Here is a 19,556-nt window from a genome sequence, read left to right on the forward strand (position 1 = left end):
AGCTTTTGAAAAGCAAATTGCAGCCATTTTTGTCCATAATTACCACTAGCTGGACTTGCTTGTTTCCAACATCCTCATATTTTCATAATGATTGAGCATATAATGCAAGCAACTATTTCCAAGAAGATCAAAGTATGAATAGAAAGACGATGCCTATGATTGAAGAACAGATATTTGAAATTTTTCTTGAAAATTTTAGAGGCTAAAATCCAACCTATGCAAAGATCAGATTTGACAACAGCAGCACAAATCTGTTAGTTGTATAATAACTTTCTTCTATGATTCAGTCCATTTCCAAAACCAGCTAAAAGGATATCTACTTATACCAGTATTCATAGTAGTAGCTCTTCAAGAATAGCTGCCTAATTTTAAAACACTAGAAAATATGTTAAACATTCCACTTAAAAATCTTTTCCCCCCATTCTCATTTGATATGCTTAAGGATCTTGATGCTTTAATTACTGACAAATTTCAAACCTACTTCTGAAAAGCCTAGTATTTCATTATATGCAGTTTTCCAATAAGTTGGCAATATAACGATGATGAAGATAGCAGCTACAATTCATTGAACGTACAAAAATGCAAAGCATGTATTCTGCTGTAAATGCATTATCTTACCCACCAACATTTTAAGGAAAGACCTATCTCCATACACTATTAAAGAAGAGACAACAAATGACGTGGTGAAAAGAAAAAACTATAGTGAAGGAAGAATGAGAGAAAAGAAAAGAAAAAAAAAAAGAAGAGAAAACAAACGCTTAGAGAGGCTGTATAATTTACCCAAAACCAGCTGGCCAGTCTCCAGAGGATTTGAGATTCTAACCTAAATAGTCTAACCTGAGTCCTCCATGCCACTCCACTTTTATGATTAAGCTGTGCTAGGCTCCTCTTAGGCTGTAAAGTTGTCTCTTTAGAACTTGAAACACATTTTTATGCTAAAAGCAATTGTGATTGGCTGGACTGCCAGTCTTGTCCACAATACCTTATTAAGCCCATAATGTTCCTAAAAATACAGATTATAGAACTTACATCTAATAACTCTCGTAACTGTGCTTTATTGAAAAAAATAAATGTGAATGGCAAGCCAGGATCACATCTTTCCTTGTTATAATTTTAGCAGGAATGAGGCCTCTGTGAACCCTAAACCAATGGTGGTAAGCTCTAACGGCTGGTCAGGCAGGGCAAAAGGTGAGGGATTCAGACTTAAGAGTCTGGTAAAGAAGCAGTGAGATGACTGAAGAGGAAGATGAAAAGAACTTAGAAGCTATGGGGAAGCAAAAAATAGAACAAGGAATTTGGAGTAGGACAGTAATAAGGCAGTTTTCCTTATCTTGTCCTTAAGCTTTCCATCTGAATAACTGTGTAATACTGTGATAGGGCCGGAGGGAGAGGACAGGAGGGAGGGGGGATGGGGAAGAGAGAGCAAATGCAAATTGAAGTTTTCTCTTCCTTTAGGTATTCTGTATCTTGCTATCTATCCCCTTCTAGTGAGCAGCTGCACTGCAAACCCTACAGCTAAACAGCATTTTTATTTTATTTTTTTAATAAACAACAGAAATTTATTGTCTCAGAGTTTTGGAAGCTACAAGTTCATGTTTAAGGTGTAGGTAGTGTTGGTTCTTTCTGAGTCTGTAAGGAAGAATCTGTTCCATGTCTCTCTCCCAGCTTCTGATAGTGTCAGGCTTTCCTTGGCTTGTAGACGGCTTACTCCCCATGTCTTCCCATCATCTTCCATCTGTGTGTGTCTGCCTCTCCGTCTGTATTTCCATTTTGTATAAGGATACCAGTCACATTGGATTAAGACCCAGACTTATGACCTCATCTTAAGTTGACCATCTGCAAAGACGGTATTTTCTTTTTTTTTCTTTTCTTTCTATTATTATACTTCAAGTTTTAGGGTACATGTGCACAATGTGCAGATTTGTTACATATGTATCCATGTGCCATATTGGTGTGCAGCACCCATTAACTCATCATTTAGCATTAGGTATATCTCCCAATGCTGTCCTTTCCCCCTCCCCCCACCCCACAACAGTCCCCGGAGTGTGATGTTCCCCTTCCTGTGTCCATGTGTTCTCACTGTTCAATTCCCACCTATGAGTGAGAACATGCGGTGTTTGGTTTTTTGTCCTTGCGATAGTTTACTGAGAATGATGATTTCCAGTTTCATCCATGTCCCTACAAAGGACATGAACTCATCATTTTTTATGGCTGCATAGTATTCCATGGTGTATAGGTGCCACATTTTCTTAATCCAGTCTATCGTTGTTGGGCATTTGGGTTGGTTCCAAGTTTTTGCTATTGTGAATAGTGCCGCAATAAACATACGTGTGCATGTGTCTTTATAGCAGCATGATTTATAGTCCTTTGGGTATATACCCAGTAATGGGATAGCTGGGTCAAATGGTATTTCTAGTTCTAGATCCCTGAGGAATCGCCACACTGACTTCTACAATGGTTGAACTAGTTTACAGTCCCACCAACAGTGTCAAAGTGTTCCTATTTCTCCACATCCTCTCCAGCACCTATTGTTTCCTGACTTTATAATGATGGCCATTCTAACTGGTGTGAGACGGTATCTCATTGTGGTTTTGATTTGCATTTCTCTGATGGCCAGTGATGATGAGCATTTTTTTGTGTGTTTTTTGGCCGCATAAATGTCTTCTTTTGAGAAGTGTCTGTTCATGTCCTTCGCCCACTTTTTGATGGGGTTGTTTGTTTTTTTTCTTGTAAATTTGTTTGAGTTCATTGTAGATTCTGGATATTAGCCCTTTGTCAGATGAGTAGGTTGCGAAAATTTTCTCCCATTTTGTAGGTTGCCTGTTCACTCTGATGGTAGTTTCTTTTGCTGTGCAAAAGCTCTTCAGTTTAATTAGATCCTATTTGTCAATTTTGGCTTTTGTTGCCATTGCTTTTGATGTTTTACACATTAAGTCCCTGCCCACGCCTATGTCCTGAATGGTATTGCCTAGGTTTTCTTCTAGGGTTTTTATGGTTTTAGGTCTAACATGTAAGTCTTTAATCCATCTTGAATTAATTGTTGTATAAGGTGTAAGGAAGGGATCCGGTTTCAGCTTTCTCCATATGGCTAGCCAGTTTTCTCAGGACCATTTATTAAATAGGGAATCATTTCCCCATTGCTTGTTTTTGTCAGGTTTGTCAAAGATCAGATAGTTGTAGATATGTGGCATTATTTCTGAGGGCTCTGTTCTGTTCCATTGATCTATGTCTCCATTTTGGTACCAGTATCATGCTGTTTTGGTTACTACAGCCTTGTAGTATAGTTTGAAGTCAGGTAGCGTGATGCCTCCAGCTTTGTTCTTTTGGCTTAGGATTGACTTGGCGATGCGGGCTCTTTTTTGGTTCCATATGAACTTGAAAGTAGTTTTTTCCAATTCTGTGAAGAAAGTCATTGGTAGCTTGATAGGGATGGCATTGAATCTATAAATTACCTTGTGCAGTATGGCCATTTTCACAATATTGATTCTTCCCACCCATGAGCATGGAATGTTCTTCCATTTGTTTGTATCCTCTTTTATTTCATTGAGCAGTGGTTTGTAGTTGTCCTTGAAGAGGTCCTTCACATCCCTTGTAAGTTGGATTCCTAGGTATTTTATTCTCTTTGGAGCAATTGTGAATGGGAGTTCACTCATGATTTGGCTCTCTGTTTGTCTGTGATTGGTGTACAAGAATGCTTGAGATTTCTGTATATTGATTTTGTATCCTGAGACTTTGCTGAAGTTGCTTATCAGCTTGAAGAGATTTTGGGCTGAGACAATGGGGTTTTCTAGATATACAATCATGTCATCTGCAAACAGGGACAGTATGACTTCTTCTTTTCCTAATTGAATACCCTTTATTTCCTTCTCCTGCCTGATTGCCCTGGCCAGAACTTCCAATATTATGTTGAATAGGAGTGGTGAGAGAGGGCATCCCTGTCTTGTGCCAGTTTTCAAAGGGAATGCTTCCAGTTTTTACCCATTCAGTATGATATTGGCTCTGGGTCTGTCATAGATAGCTCTTACTATTTTGAGATACGTCCCATCAATACCTAATTTATTGAGAGTTTTTAGCATGAAGAGTTGTTGAATTTTGTCAAAGGACTTTTCTGCATCTATTGAGATAATCATGTAGCTTTTGTCTTTGGTTCTGTTTATATGCTGGATTATATTTATTGATTTGCGTATAAGGCTGGTGGAAGAGGACACTCTTGTGAGGTCTACAGTGCTGAGACTAGATAGATCCTAAGCAGAGGCAAGAAGCATATACAAACAGTCATAGCAGGATTCAATTTAGCGGCAACAGTGCGTAAGTCTGAGGATTGAGGTTGAATGTACTGGTCTTTAGCCATTTGATTAATGATACTTTAATGTCTCTATTAAGATCCAAGAGAGTTATATTGATCATTTTTCCCTTTTTATTTCCTTCTATATATTTTTAATAATAATATGGTTTGGATTTATTATTCTTTAATATCTGGTAGCATTATTTAACCTTCTCATAAAATTGCATTTGATTGATTTTTCTTTCTTTATTCATTCTCTAACATTCTCACTGATCTATTCAATTACTCTGGTCTTAATTTTATAAATAAGCAGTAACTATGAAACTCTACGTTGGCAATTTGAAAATAATATTTAGCAGCATATTCTCCTAGTACATACACAACACACAAATTCCATAAATTAGAAATAATTATGGCCCCAAATTACCATTTACATTTATTTCGTATTCAAGAACTATCTCTCTGAAAGTATAATAATAAAAATATGAATGATACTTACCCTACTAGGCCTACATCAGCTATAAGTTTTAGATCAAGGTGAATTATTCGTTTCTGGCCTTTCAATGGTAAGAAATTTGTAAGTAATTTACCACCAAGACCTCCTTCAGCAACCAAAATTCTTTCATTCTCTTTATTGAGTTCTCCTTAAAAAGAGGGAGAGAAATACTTACAGCAAAGATTAATAAGTGAAATCATTAATGCAATATATTTCTTTCAGAAATACAGGCAAGGAAATTCAAAATTACAAATCTATAGATTAGTAAGTGGAATCATTAATGTAATATTTTACTTTCAAAAATACATGCCAGGAAATTCTCAATTACAAATCTATAATTAATAAGTAGAATCATTAATGTAATTATTGTTCTTTCAGAAAAACAGTCCAGGAAATTCCAATTTACAAATCTATTAAAAGTTTGACCCCAGAAAAACACTTCAGTAAGCAACTGAAAAGAGCCTAGTTATACATTTTAAGACCAAGTAAGAACTCTAACATCTTTAAAACAATCTTAAATCTAGTAGTCAATTTAACTTTTATAAGTTTTAAAAATGCTCTCTTATAGAGTAGTAGCTAAAATTTAGTTAAAAAATCTTCTGAAACTCAAGAGAAGCTATTCCATTGTTCATTTTAGAAAATGTGCAGTTTTTACAACTTTCAGAGTTATAGTACACTCACCTATAATTTTACCATTTTCATCAGTTACTGAAATACCCACAGGTACAGGGATTTCACAGTCTTTTCCTTTGGAGCCTTTCAGTGCACTAATTCTACCAAAAAAAAAGTATATATATATATATGTATATGTATGTGTGTGTGTATATATATACACACACACACACACACAAAATGGTTTACAAAGAAGAGTAGCAATCAATTCTCTGGTTAATGCAGATGTTAAATGGTCAAACACAGGGTTTAAAAAACTAAAATTATCCCTAATTATTTCTTTGCATTTTAGACTATTATATCCCACTAAAATGGCATTAGGTAATGATTTAAGTTACTAAGCTAACCACCAAAGGTCATTTTAACCCAAAACTAAAATATTGCAACCATGAAATGAAGAGATTATTGCTACAATACAAATAGGGTAGAAAAAGCCAGGCATGGTGGCTCACGCCTGTAATCTCAGCATTTTGGGAGGCCGAGGCAAGAGGATCTCTTGAGTCCAGGAGTTCAAGGCCAGCCTGAACACCATAGCATGACCCCATTTCTACAAAAAAAAAAAAAAAAATTTTTAAAATTAGCTGGGCATGGTGGCACACACCTGTAGTCTCAGCTACTTGGGAGGCAGAGGTGAGACGATCACTTGAGACTGAAAGGTAGAGGCTGCAGTGAGCTATGATAGTGCCCACTACACTCAGCCTAAGCAACAGAATAAGACTCTGTCTCAAAAAAAAAAGAAAAAATGAATCTATAAAATCCACCAAACAGCAAAGCTTCTAAAAAACTAACCTCAAATGAGAGTACTTACATTATAGAAGGCAAATCTGGCTACTCTTAAACTGCTCATAGAAGAAAAAATTAGTACAAATGTTTTAGTAATTCTACTTCTGGGAATTTATCAAAATAATAATTGAACAAACGTAAAATAGTATCTACACAGAATGCTGCACTGTGGTTATAATCGTAAAAAAAAAAATCAACAATAACCTAAATAGACAAATGACAAAATAAATTGTTATTTATTATGCAGGTATTCTGAATAATTTTGACATGTGAAAAAAAGTAAAAATAGCAGATTGTAAAATACTGTACTCTCATTTTTGTATTCTAAAATTTTAGGCACATAATTGCATTTGTGTAAACACACAGAAAAGTCTTAGAAAAGTCAAGAAAAGGTTAATAGTGGTTATCTTGCCTTCTAATAGGGTGGTGGGGTAGAGTAGCATGGTTAAGACTAAGAAAGTTTTCTTATAGGTTGTCAAAGATAATTTTAGAAGAAAACAGTGGGAATTCAGATAATTTTCGGTTTCTACAGGGGAAGTGCAAAAAGAACACAGATAGACATTGGGAAAAGAAACGGATAAAAAGTTTTAAAACTCTGAAATATTTTTCGTATCAGTCTTTTATGAGTTGAGACATTTTAGGCTTTTGCTCAGTTGTAAATACAGGAAATAATTTACTTCAAATTAACAATTAAGTTTTTATTTTGTAACTTAAAAAGATTTCCAGAAGGGTTTGATTTTCTAAAATTTAAGTCATTCAGTAATTACTTACTTGCTGTTTGCTCCTACTCCAGCCACAAACCGTTTCTGAGGATACTTGTCTTTAAGTTGTTTTAAAGTCATTCTGTTCTGGGCTACAACCCAGACGTCACCACCTTTTCCACCTTCTCCACCTAAACGAGGATAACCCATTCCACCGGATCCTCCCCTAGTGAAGAGTCTTAGGTTATCAATGAAATTTCCATACTTAAAAAAAAAGAGAAAGAACATTTGTATACCAAGTGTATCATCTTGGAACCCCTTTCTAGTTCTTTCTTCCACTAAAACTTCTTTTAAAAAAATCGTTAATTGCTTTTTATATGCCAATTCTATAACATTTTCTTAGCCCACCTCCACACCTCCAATCTGACCCCCTTTCCCATTTGATTATCTCTCTTAAGTCCCTTTTAGTTTTTTTCAATTATCAATTATTGTCCCACCTACCCTGAGGGTTTCTGACTTGGCCCTGTTTTCATTCTAGACTTTCTCCCCTGGGTAATTTCTGCTGGTACCAATAACCATCACCTAGGTGAGATATTTTCTATGCCCAACCTGTCAGACATTTCTACCAGGATGAAAGCTTTTAATAGTATAAATCAAATGTGAGCAGAATGTGTATTTAATTTATATCTGAAATCCCCCAATATGTAACTTGTTCTTATGTATCAGTTGAATAAATAATAGCCACCTCAAAAATAAATGTTAACATAACAAAACCAAACTCTTCCCCAGGTAAAATCTGTTCCTCCAATGTTTTCTAAAGTAAGGGAACCATGGTTTACATATTAATTGAGACTACACAAATGGAAGTCTTTCAGACTACACCTGTTTCTTGTCCCAAAGCCCTACTAACTCTCTTCTCTCCAGTACCACTGCCCTAGTACCTGCACCACATGAGCTCCTTTCAGTGTCTAGGCATTTTTTCCTTATTGCATTCTCCAACTTGTTGCCTGAAATATTTTTCTGAAATTGATCTGATCTCTAATCATGTTTCTCCTTTACTCAAAAACCATGCATTAAAAAAATGCTTATGAGCCAGGCACGGCGGCTCACGCCTGTAATCCCAGCACTTTGGGAGGCCGAGGCGGGCGGATCACGAGGTCAGGAGATCGAGACCATCCTGGCTAACACAGTGAAACCCCGTCTCTACTAAAAATACAAAAAAATTAGCCAGGCGTGGTGGCGGGTGCCTGTAGTCCCAGCTACTCAGGAGGCTGAGGCAGGAGAATGGCATGAACCCGGGAGGCAGAGCTTGCAGTGAGCCGAGATCGCACCACTGCACTCCAGCCTGGGCAACAGAGCGAGACTCTGTCTCAAAAAAAAAAATGCTTATGAAATAAAGTAAAAAATTCTTAGTACTACAATTGACACATGAACAACTCTGGTTTGAACTGTGTGTGTCCACTTACATACAGACTTTTTTTCAATAAATATATTAGAAAAATTTTTTGAGCTTTGCAACAATTTGAAAAAACTTACCAACCACATAGATTGGAAATACAGAAAAAAATTGAGAAAAGTTGTGTTACGAGTGCAAAAAATACATAGATACTAATCTATTTTGTCATTTACTTCCATAAAATATACACATATCTATCTTAATTTTTTAAAAACTAGAGATGGGATCTTGCTATGTTGCCCAGGCTGGTCTCAAACTCCTGGCCACAAACAATCCTCTTGCCTTGGCCTCCCAAAGTATTGAAATTACAGGCATGAGCTACTGCACCTGGCCACACATCTATTATAAAAACTTAAAACTTATCAAAACTTACACACACACTTACAGATCTTACATGGCAGCATTTGCAGTCAAGAGAAATGTAAGCAAACGTAAAAATGCAGTATTAAATCATAACTGCATAAAATTAACTGTAGTACATCCTGGAATACTGTAATAATTTCGTAGTTACCTCCTGCAGCTATCCTGTGAGCTCAAGTGTTCCAAGTTGCCACTTAAAAGGCCATGTGATGCTAATCATCTCCCCATGAGCAGTTCATCTTGCCAGTACATTTTGTAAGTCAGTAAAAAGTAACCTCTCACAGTTCTCTTGCATTTTTCATCATGTTCAGTGCTATACTGTAAACCTTGAACACCACCATGGAACTCATACAACGTGCCACTAGTGATGCTGGCAGTGCTCCCAAGAAGTAAAGTCATGACATTATAATAAAAAGATGAATTGCTTGATATGTACCACAGATTAAAATCTGTAGCTGCGATGGCCTGCTATTTCAAGATAAATGAATCCAGAATAAGAATCAATGTAAAAAAAGAAAAAAATTCATGAAGCCACTGCAGCAGCTATGCCAAGAGGTGTGAAAACCTTGCACTTTTTGTGGATTTTTTTATCTTGTATTAAAAATGCAACTTTTATGCAGATGCAGGATTGCTATTTTAAAAACATAGACTAATACAATTCAAGAAAAAGTTAAGTTACTATATGACAACTTAAAAGCAAAAGGAATGTGAAGGATCTAAAGATAAAGAATTAATTGCCAGTAAAGGATGATTTGGTAATTTTAGAAAGAGGTTTGACTGTGGAAGACAGTGTGGGGATTCCTCAAGAATCTAGAACTAGAAATACCATTTGACCCAGCCATCCCATTACTGGGCATATACCCAAAGGATTATAAATCATGCCACCATAAAGACACAAGCACACGTATGTTTATTGTGGCACTATTCACAACAGCAAATACTTGGAACCAACCCAAATGTCCATCAATGATAGACTGAATTAAGAAAATGTGGCACATATACACCATGGAATGCTATGCAGCCATAAAAAAGATGAGTTCATGTCCTTTGCAGGGGCACGGATGCTGCTGGAAACTATCATTCTGACCAAACTATCACAAGGACAGAAAACCAAATACCACATATTCTCACTCATAGGTGGGAACTGAACAATGAGAACATCTGGACACGGCGGGGGAGGGGGGCATCACACACTGGGACCTGTCATGGGGTGGGGGGCTGGGGGAGAGACAGCATTAGGAGAAATACCCAATGTAAATGACAAGTTAATGGGTGCGGCAAACCAACATGGCACATATATACCTATGTAACAAAACTGCACGCTGTGTACATGTACCCTAGAACTTAAAGTATAATGTAAAAAAAAAAAAAGAAGAAATAGGTTTGGCTTTGGCTTTAGAAATATCAAGATAACAGGAGAAGCAGGTTCTGCCAACTAAGAGGCAGAAGATGAGTTCCCAGATGCCATTAAGAAAATCACTGAGGAGAAAGAATATCTCCCAAATCAGGTTGTTAATGCTGACGGAAGTACTCTATTCTGGAAAACATGCTACAAAAGACATTAGTAAGGAAGAGAAGTGAGCACCAGGATTTAAGCCAGGAAGGGATAGGCTAACCCTACTGTACTGTGCAAATGCAGTTGTGTTTATAATCAGGACTGTCCTTATCTATAAACCTGCTAACCCCTCAATCTTCAAAGGGAAAGATAAACATCAGCTGCCAGTCTTTGTTGGATAAGAAGGCCTAGAGAACAAAAACCTTTTCTCTGGACTGGTTCCATGGATGCTTTCTCCCTGAAGTCAGGAAGTACCTTCCCAATACGAGACTGACTTATAAAGTTCCTCTGCTATTACATAGTGCCCCACCTCCCCACTACCCAGAACCCCATGAATTCAACACCAAAGGCACTGAAGTGGTGTCCTTGCCCCCAAACACAATGTCTTTAAATCAGTCTCTAGATCAGGAGGTCGCAAGGACCTTTAAGGCTCATTAAACATGATTTTCTATGGAAAGGATTGTCAACTATGGAAAAGAACACCAATAGAGAAAACTTCAGGAAAATCTGGAAGTATTACATCATTGAAGATGCCACTGTTATTGAAAAAGCCATGAAAGCCATAAGCCCAAAACAATAAGTTTGTGCTAAAGAATACTTTGTCCAGGTGTTGTGTTATATAACTTCACAGCATTTACAACAGAGCCAATCAAGGAAATCACGAAAGAGACTGTGAATATATCAAAAATGGAGGGAGAGTGGGTAAAGGACTTCAAGATATGGATCTTGAAGAAACTCAAGAGCTAACAGACACTAAACCAGAGGAATTAACAGAAGACAGCTTGATAAGTGCTTCAGATCCAGTGCCAGATAACAAGGAAGACAACACAGAATAAACTACCAGAAAAAACAACATGAAATAATCTGGCAGAAGGGCTCCTATTATTCAGGACTGATTTTGACTTCTTTTATGACATGCATCCTTCTGCGAAACAGGCACTGAAACTAAAGCAAATGGTGGAAGAGGTATTGGTACCCTATAGAAACTTTTTTTGGGGGGAAAGAGAAAAGCAAAAGCATGACAGAAATTACAATGTACTTCCATAAAGTTACACATAGTGTGTCTGCCTCTCTTGCCTCCCCTTCCACCTCCTCCACCCCCATCCCTTCTGCCTCTGCCACCCAAGAGAGCAAGACCAACTCCTCCTCTTTCTCCTCAGTCTACTCAACATGAAGACTATAGGGATGAAGACCTTTACCATTCACTTCCATTTAATGAACAGTAAATATATTTTCCCTTCCTTCTGACTTTCTTAGTAACAGTTTCTTTTCTCTAGCTTAATTTATTGTAAGAATACAGTATATACTATATATACAATATATTTTATATGTGTCAACTGACTGCTTATGTTATTAGTGAGGCTTCCAGCCAACAGATTATTAGTAGTTGTTATGGAAGGGAGTTGAAAGTTACATGAAGATTTTCAACTGCGGCGGGGGCACCTCTAATCCCCATGTTCTTGAAGGGTCAACTGTATATCCAAAGCTACTAAAATACCCTTCTGGTATCTTTTTTTTTTTTTTTGAAACAGGGTCTGGTTCTGTTGCCTGGGCTGGAGTGCTGTGGCACTATCATAGCTCACTGCAGCCTCAAACTCCTGGGCTCAAGCAATTCTTCCACTTCAGCCTCCCGAATGGCTGGGACTACAGGCACCACACCACCCTGACTGTTTTAAAGATGGGGTCTTGCTATGTTGCCCAGACTGGTCTTCAACTCCTGGCCTTAAGGGATCCCCCCACCTCAGCCTCCCAAGTAGCAAGAATGATAGGCTCACCTACCATGCCTAGTTCCTTCCTGTATCCCTTTCATTTGCTCAACCCTTCTTCTCTTCCCCTTTCTCTGTACTACATGAAATTCTGCCATTTCTACATGCCATTCTGCTCATGCTTTTCCTCTCCTTAGAATGTCATTTGTTTTCCCTATCATAAATCCACCTAAATGTCATATTTTCTAACGTCTTTCTAAATTCCTCTAATCAATTCTCTGACTTCGCTGGCTCTCTCAGCAATTTGATTATATCTCTATTATTACACCTTTATAAATCGTACGCTGCATTTAGTGTTTACCTGTTTCCTTTACTAAATCAAGAACTTCTTGTAGGTAAAGGACTTATGTATTAACCTCTTAGGCTATTAAAATCAAAATAACTTACGGAGTAATTTCTTAAATTCATAATCCACATCTCTAGTCATTTAGGATAGCTATTATAAAAAACAAATGGGATTTTTTTTCAAAAAAGTTGAAATACTGACCATTCTGATATACTAGAGGAGAGTTTCTACAGTTCCATTAAATATGTAACACTTTTTTCCTGCTCTAGATAAATCACATTCAGGGGCTTAGGAGTCTTACTTAAAAGGAGTATTTTACTCTGGTCGTTAGAAATAAAGTAACGGCCAAACATGACGCAGGCAACGTTTCAAAAAACATTACTAATAAGATTTAAAAAATAAAAATTCAAAGCAGTTGTAAATTTTTAAGGAAACGATTCTTAAGACCGACACTACACAAAAATCGACCTAAATGTTCTGCAAGAAGGCACATCAATTACACGCTTTCGCGTCTTCATAAAAATCCATTAGAAAAATCTTAAACAGTGCACTCAAGGAGAAATATATAAAAACAGGCTGAGGACATTACTTAAAGGAAGAAAAAACCACCACCACATTTGGGCCACAGCAGGCAGGTATCCCAGTTCCTCATGCCACGTGCACACGATGTCTCTGAAAAACTTCAAACCCTGCCCCTGCCCCCGAACAACCGTCCAAACCACGCCAGGTACACACACCATTGTCACCGCTTACTGACAACGCGCGACTACAGGAGGGGCGGAGAAGTCTATGGGAAAACCAAGGAAGCAAGAGGCCGCCACGAAGAAAGTAGTGGAGAGACAGGGGAGCAAGGGAGAACCCGAGCCGTCAGCGCTAAGGGGACCAAGCTGGGGGGACCCGCACGGACCTTTCTGAACAACACCCAACTGCAATGCACCATGGCTGCAATAGGCCAGGAAACCTTCTTGCGGAAGCGGCACAAAGCGAAGTACAGCGCGGCCTTTTTACGTCACCCCCAGCCGCCGACGCGTTCCTCCTCCGCCCACACCTGCGGACTGGCGCATGCGTCGTGTGGTGCTCTGGAGCGCCAACAGCCCCATGCGCTGTGCGTTGCAACCCACGGGTTGGGAGAGAAGGCGTTTTATCTATTAAAACACAGAGATAATCTCGAGAAGCCGTGGGACAAAGGACAGTAGGGCGCAAGTTGCGTGTCTCAGGAATTAACATTTTGAATGGAATGGAACTGAAGACTCAGCAGCCTTGGAGCAGCTTTTATGCTAATTGAGAAAACTAAGAATCCTCACCCTCAGCGTGAAAAAACCAACAACGGACCATAAAACCAAACGCGTAAAAAACACAGAAACTCAACTGGGAAAAAAGAACCCCCAAAAGCCGTTAGTTCAGTGACGAGCTGAGTAGTCTCCCGCCTAAAGCTTGCAGGAGACAATGAGTTTAAAACTTGCGGCCGCACCAAATTTTATTGAAAATAATGTCAGGATCTGAGATCTGTAAGAGGACTCTCCTGTGCAGTAAGAGAAAGAAACTTGTTTTCAACTGTCAGAAAGTAGCTTCTTGGAGTTGGGAAGACGGGTTTTTATCTGTCCTTTGAAGCCTGCCTTTGTGAGAATTAAGACACGATGTGAAAACCCCTCTCTGTCTTTGATTACTTTTCAGAACCAGAAGAGAGTAGCTTTCCCCAGCCCCTCATGCAGCGAAAAAATGTATGCAGCTGAAGTAAACGGCCCTGCACAGCGCTGCCAGCCGTATAACTCTTAACAACCCAAACTAATAAATCGTAGAATCCTTTCACACCTTGATACGATATGTCTCTGTGTCCCCACCCAAATCTCATCTTCATTTGTAATCCCCACTGTGGAGGTAGGGAAGTGATTGGATCATGCGGGGCGGTTTCTCCCATGCCGCTCTCCTGATAGTGAGGGAGTTTGCATAAGAGCTGATGGTTTTATAAGTGTTTGGAAGTTCCTCCTTCGTTCTTCTCTCTCCTGCTGCCATATGAAGAAGGTGCTTGTTTCCGCTTCCCCTTCTGCCATGGTTGTAAGTTTTCTAAGGCCTCCCCAGCCATGTAGAACTGTGAGTCAATTAAGCCTCTTTCCTATATAAATTACCCAGTCAGCGTAGTTCTTTATAGCACTGTGAAAACTAATACCTCAATGTGACAGTGTCTTCTACCCCTCACTTAGGACAGTGATTATTTGGAAAGACATGACGTGAAAACCCCCTGTCTTGATTACTTTGCTGCTACTGGACCTCCTGCTTACAACCATCAATCAGAAAAGCTGTAGCTGTCATTTAACATGCAATAGTTGTATTTTTCCTCTGTGGATTTCTTTAATGTTGAATATTAACACCAGCAACAGATGTTGATTACCATCAGTGTTGCCACCTCTCATTAATATGAACATTAGGTTGTTGCTGTGTAGATGTTTTTAATTTAATGTTAATAACATTTGCTGCCATTAAGATTACTATCTTACTAGATTTTCCTATTGTGTCAGAATAGTATTGAGCCCAGTGTACTTATTTTCCAATGCCTATTTCTTGTTAGTGAACACAATCTCAAATACTTTTCTTTCACGTAACATATACCTGGGGAAATGATCACAGCAACTAAAAAAAAAAAAAAATGAGAGATTGATATAGAAATATCTCAAAATGATGAGGATCATTGTGTACTGTAAACAAAGAAGAAAGCATGATATTTACCTCTGACAAAATGTAGTCAGAGCCTGAAGTATTTATTATAACTCTCGTTACCAGATAGTAAAAGAAACATTGTGTAACTGGAAACTGTCCCCTTTAAAATGTACAGCTAAAATGAACATGAGGCAAAATGTTTAGGACACTATTCAGACCTAAGGCAGAAGTCATTGTTGGAAAATATTAGTATTTCTGCCATGAAGAGCAAAGAATGCCTCCCTAGGGTTGCTCAGTTTGATGTATGGGCAAACCATTAAAGTCAGTGCCACTGAAGAGTCTTGAATAAAGTCCCAAATAAGCCATTGACATGACTCACAATTTGGTTTTAAAAATATTTTAACACAGGCAGGGCGCGGTGGCTCACGCCTGTAATCCCAGCACTTTGGGAGGCCGAGGCGGGTGGATCACGAGGTCAGGAGATCGAGACCATCCTGGCTAACACGGTGAAACCCCATCTCTACTAAAAATACAAAAAATTAGCCGGGCATGGTGGCGGGTGCTTGTAGTCCCAGCTACAAAGGAGGCTGAGGCAGGAGAATGGCGTGAACCTGGGAGGCAGAGCTTGCAGTGAGCCCAGATAGCGCCACTGCACTCCAGCCTGGGTGACAGAGCGAGACTCCATCTCAAAAAAAAAAAAAAAAAATATATATATATATATATATATATATTTTAATTCAAAGTAATGAGGGTTACGAAAAAAATTTAATAGAGTTGTTCTAATTACAATTTTAAATAATTTTATTTTGAAGTAATTTTTAATTTACAGAAAAGTTACAAAAATAGCCAAAAGAGATCCCATGTAATCTTTATCCAGTTTGCCCAAATGTTAACATCTTTTGTAACCATTTTTCAAAACTAAAAAAATTAATATTGCTAGAATATTATTAACTAAACTACAGACTCTAATTGCTTTCACTGGTTTTTCAGCTATGACTTTACTCCAGGGTCTAATACTAACACCACGTTGCATTTAATCTTGTATTTAGTGTAGATACACTTAAGCATAAAATAGACAAATATATAATTAACAAATCTAATATTTTGTGATGTTATATTGCTTAATTTTGTCAGCAGACTAAAATGAAAAGTGTCTAACTTCATTCTCGGCTTTGCAGAATATTTCAATTGATCTTGTGTCATCATCTCAACTGCTCTTAATTAGATTTCTACCTTTTGTCTATCATGCTTTTAGTTCTGCTTGTTCAGGAGTCCCTAACAAGGTCCATCTGGCCCAGGCTTTGTGCTCAGTAGATACTCTAGGAATATTTGTTAATTTATTCAAAGTTGAAAGACAAAAACCAGATTGTTAACTCCTATAGCATATGAATCACCTGAAGTGGAGCATTGAGTTATTCTTACTCATTAGCCTTATAATCCTTCAGATGTAACAAATCAAATATTCTTTTAGTTTCGTGCCATCAAAATATTACAAGTCTGAGAACCATTATATCTCCCAAATGATGAAGTTAAATGGATCAAACAAATGAGGTTTGCATAGTAGGTAAGACCTCTTTAAGTAAAAATGAAGTATTGTCAAAGAGACGGCCTCAGGCCATGTAATTATTGTCTTCAAACAAGGCCTATGGGAGGGAGAAAAAAGTGGATTTATCTTACTGCCTTTCTTCCTAGGAACTTATACTTCAACTATTCATTCATTTATTCATGCATTAATATAATAATTTCTGTGTTCTGAATTTGTCCCACATACTCAGCTATGTGCTGGAACACTGTCATGGGTACTGAAATAACTAAGCAAGAATAAGCAGAGTAGTTGTGTCAATGACAGAAAGAAGCAAATTTTAATCTTTCTGATACCTGTATTCATAATGAGTGGAGGAAATGTATTCCTATGGAACATGATTTTGCTTCGCTGTTAAGGCGCTTTGCTTTTAATTTGAAGGATATAATGTAAAGGTTACTTTTTAAGAAGCATTTCTAGAAATCTTGAGAATTCGTAGAATCATTTTTTAAGACCCCCCATTGTCAACCGCCTGTACTAGAGGAATCAAACTATTTTAAGGGTCTTCTACTATCTTACTAGTCATCGGTTAGTCTCATTTTTTATACTTTATTTCAATCATTATAGATGTAAGAATGGCAGTGGAATTATCAGAGGAGACTTCCATGATAATGCTTCCTGTTTGTTCAAACAAGAGGACTTATGAGCAGAAAAGTTGGTAATATATTCAGGATCCTCACTTACCGAACTCATTTTCTTTGCTTTTTGTTACTGAGATTTCATAAAGCAATAACCACTGACAGTAAATTAGAATTCTTAGATAATATGAATAAGAAACAAAAATAAGAGCCCAGGCATAGTGGCTCACACCTGTAATCCCAGCACTTTGGGAGGCCGAGGAGGGCGGATCACGAGGTCAGGAAATCGAGACCATCCTGGCTAACATGGTGAAACCCCGTCTCTACTGAAAGTCAAAAAAAAAAAATTAGCCGGGTGTGGTGGCGGGCACCTGTAGTCCCAGCTACTCCAGAGGCTGAGGCAGGAGAATGGTGTGAACCCGGGAAGCGGAGCTTGCAGTGAGCCGAGATCGCGTCACTGCACTCCAGCCTGGGCGACAGAGCAAGACTCCATCTCAAAAACAAAACAAAACAAGAACAGTAAGGGAGAAGTCTGCTGCCATGATCCAGTCATCTCCCATGAAGCCCCTCCTTCAACACTGAGGATTATAATTCAACATGAGATTTACTTGGGGACACAGAGCCAAACCATATTATTCCTCCCCTAGCCCCTTCCAAATCTCATTCTGCCCCCGGCCCCTCCCAAATCTCACGTCCTTCTCACATTTTGGAACACAATCATGCTTTCCCAATAGTCTCCCAAAGTCTAACTCATTCTCTCATTAACTCAAAAGTCCAAGTCTAAAGTCTCACCTGAGACAAGGCAAGTTTCTTCCCCCTATGAGCCTGTAAAATACAAGGGAAGTTAGTTGGGGGTTCGCGACAAGCCTGAGCAACAAAGCAAGACCCTGTTTCTACAAAAAATTAAAAATAATGAGTCAGGTGTAGTGGTGCATGCCTGTAGTCCCAGCTACTTGGGAGTCTATGGCAGGAGGATTGCTTGAGCCCAGGAGTTTGAGGCTACAGTGAGCTCTGATTATGCCACTGCAGTCCCACCTGGCAACAGGATAAACCCTGTCTTAAAAAAAATAAAAAGAAGCTCAGCAAACCCCAAGATGTTGGATAAATACAAAGAAAACCACACTGTTGTAAAGAATTTGACCTCTGTCCCTGGTTCCTGGGAGATGACCTCTCAATCCTTGGAATTTTTTGGAGTGATAGAATTGTCTTTTATCCTTGATGGGCCCTTGGGATCACACTCGGGTTTATGCAAATGAGATGACTCAGGCTGGGGGCTGACCATATCAGAATGACAAACTATGTTATTACATGTGATATAAGCTGTACCTCTTGGTAGGATGGTGGGTGGTGGGTGGTGGGTTGTGGGGGTGGGGAGGGCTGGGGATTCAGTTCAATCATGTGACCAATGATTCTGAAACTGACGCAGCAGACCCCTAGATGGTTTTTTTTGGATAAATATAGAAATTGACCCTTCTGGTCTTAAAGCTTGAAACTTACCTATCTTTTATCTGAGTTCCTCAGGAAAGGACCCCCCAGGCCTCTCAGAAAGTATCAAAGAGGCCAGGGACAGTAGCTCTCACATGTAACCCCAACACTTTAGGAGGCCAAGGTAGGGCAGATTGCTTGAGCCCAGGAGTCTGAGACCAGCCTGGGCAACGTGGTGAAACCTCATCTCTACAAAAACTACAAAAATTAGCTGGGCATGGTGTCATGCACCTATAGTCCTAGCTACTTGGGAGGCTGAAGTGGGAGGATTGCTTGAGTCCAGGAGGGTGAGGCTGCAGTGAGTGGTGATTGTGCCACTGCACTCTAGCCTGGGCAACAGAGTGAGACCTTGTCTCAAAAAAAATAAAAATAAAAATAAAAAAAGTATGAAAGAACTGAAACTCACCAGACAATGAGAGTTCAAGCCCCTCATTCATCACGATTGGTTTCTTACCCTACTTGAGTTCCTGCTTTTCCACACATAATTATGTTTCTTTCCTGCTAAATAAACCCCTAATTTTAGTTGGTCGGGGAGATGGATTTGAGACTGATCTCCTATCTCCTTGACAGCAGCACCCCATTAAAGTCTTCTTCCTTGGCAATAATGATTGTCTCAGTGACTGGCTTTCTGTGCGGCGAGCAGCAGGACCTAGACCAAACCCCTGATGTTTCAGTTACAATTCAATCAATCATGCCTATATAACAAAACCCTAGGCTGGGTGTGGTGGCTCACACCTGTAACCCCAGCACTTTGGGAGACTGAGGTGGGTGGATCACCTGAGGTCAGGAGTTCAAGACCAGCCTGGCCAACATGGTGAAACCCCATATTTACTAAAAATACAAAAATTAGCTGGGCATGGTGGTGTGTGCCTATAATCCCAGATACCTGGGAGGCT

General features: G+C 38.8%; 1 protein-coding gene and 1 long non-coding RNA gene across 3 annotated transcripts in view; one reads left to right on the forward strand and one right to left on the reverse strand.

Annotated features, from left to right (window-relative positions):
* Positions 1-13,369, reverse strand: part of GTPBP10 (GTP binding protein 10) — a 43,676-nt gene extending 30,307 nt beyond the window's left edge. Inside the window, exons 1-4 of one of the 2 annotated variants that reach the window (XM_032761126.2) lie at positions 13,268-13,369; positions 7,008-7,201; positions 5,463-5,554; positions 4,785-4,929 (exon numbers count right to left, since the gene is read on the reverse strand). In XM_032761126.2, coding sequence (XP_032617017.1) covers positions 4,785-4,929; positions 5,463-5,554; positions 7,008-7,201; positions 13,268-13,300 — 464 coding nt within the window. In that variant the 5' untranslated portion in view covers positions 13,301-13,369. Of the gene's footprint in view, positions 1-4,784; positions 4,930-5,462; positions 5,555-7,007; positions 7,202-8,904; positions 9,915-13,267 lie in introns of those variants that run through there. The other variant, XM_032761128.2, reaches the window with a different exon arrangement.
* LOC131380743 (uncharacterized) overlaps positions 1-19,556 on the forward strand; it is an 83,626-nt gene that overhangs the window by 61,606 nt on the left and 2,464 nt on the right. The gene's annotated exons all lie outside the window — the stretch shown is intronic.

This window comes from Hylobates moloch, unplaced genomic scaffold, assembly GCF_009828535.3.
Source record: "Hylobates moloch isolate HMO894 unplaced genomic scaffold, HMol_V3 SCAFFOLD_1, whole genome shotgun sequence".
NCBI classification, from domain to species: domain Eukaryota; kingdom Metazoa; phylum Chordata; class Mammalia; order Primates; family Hylobatidae; genus Hylobates; species Hylobates moloch.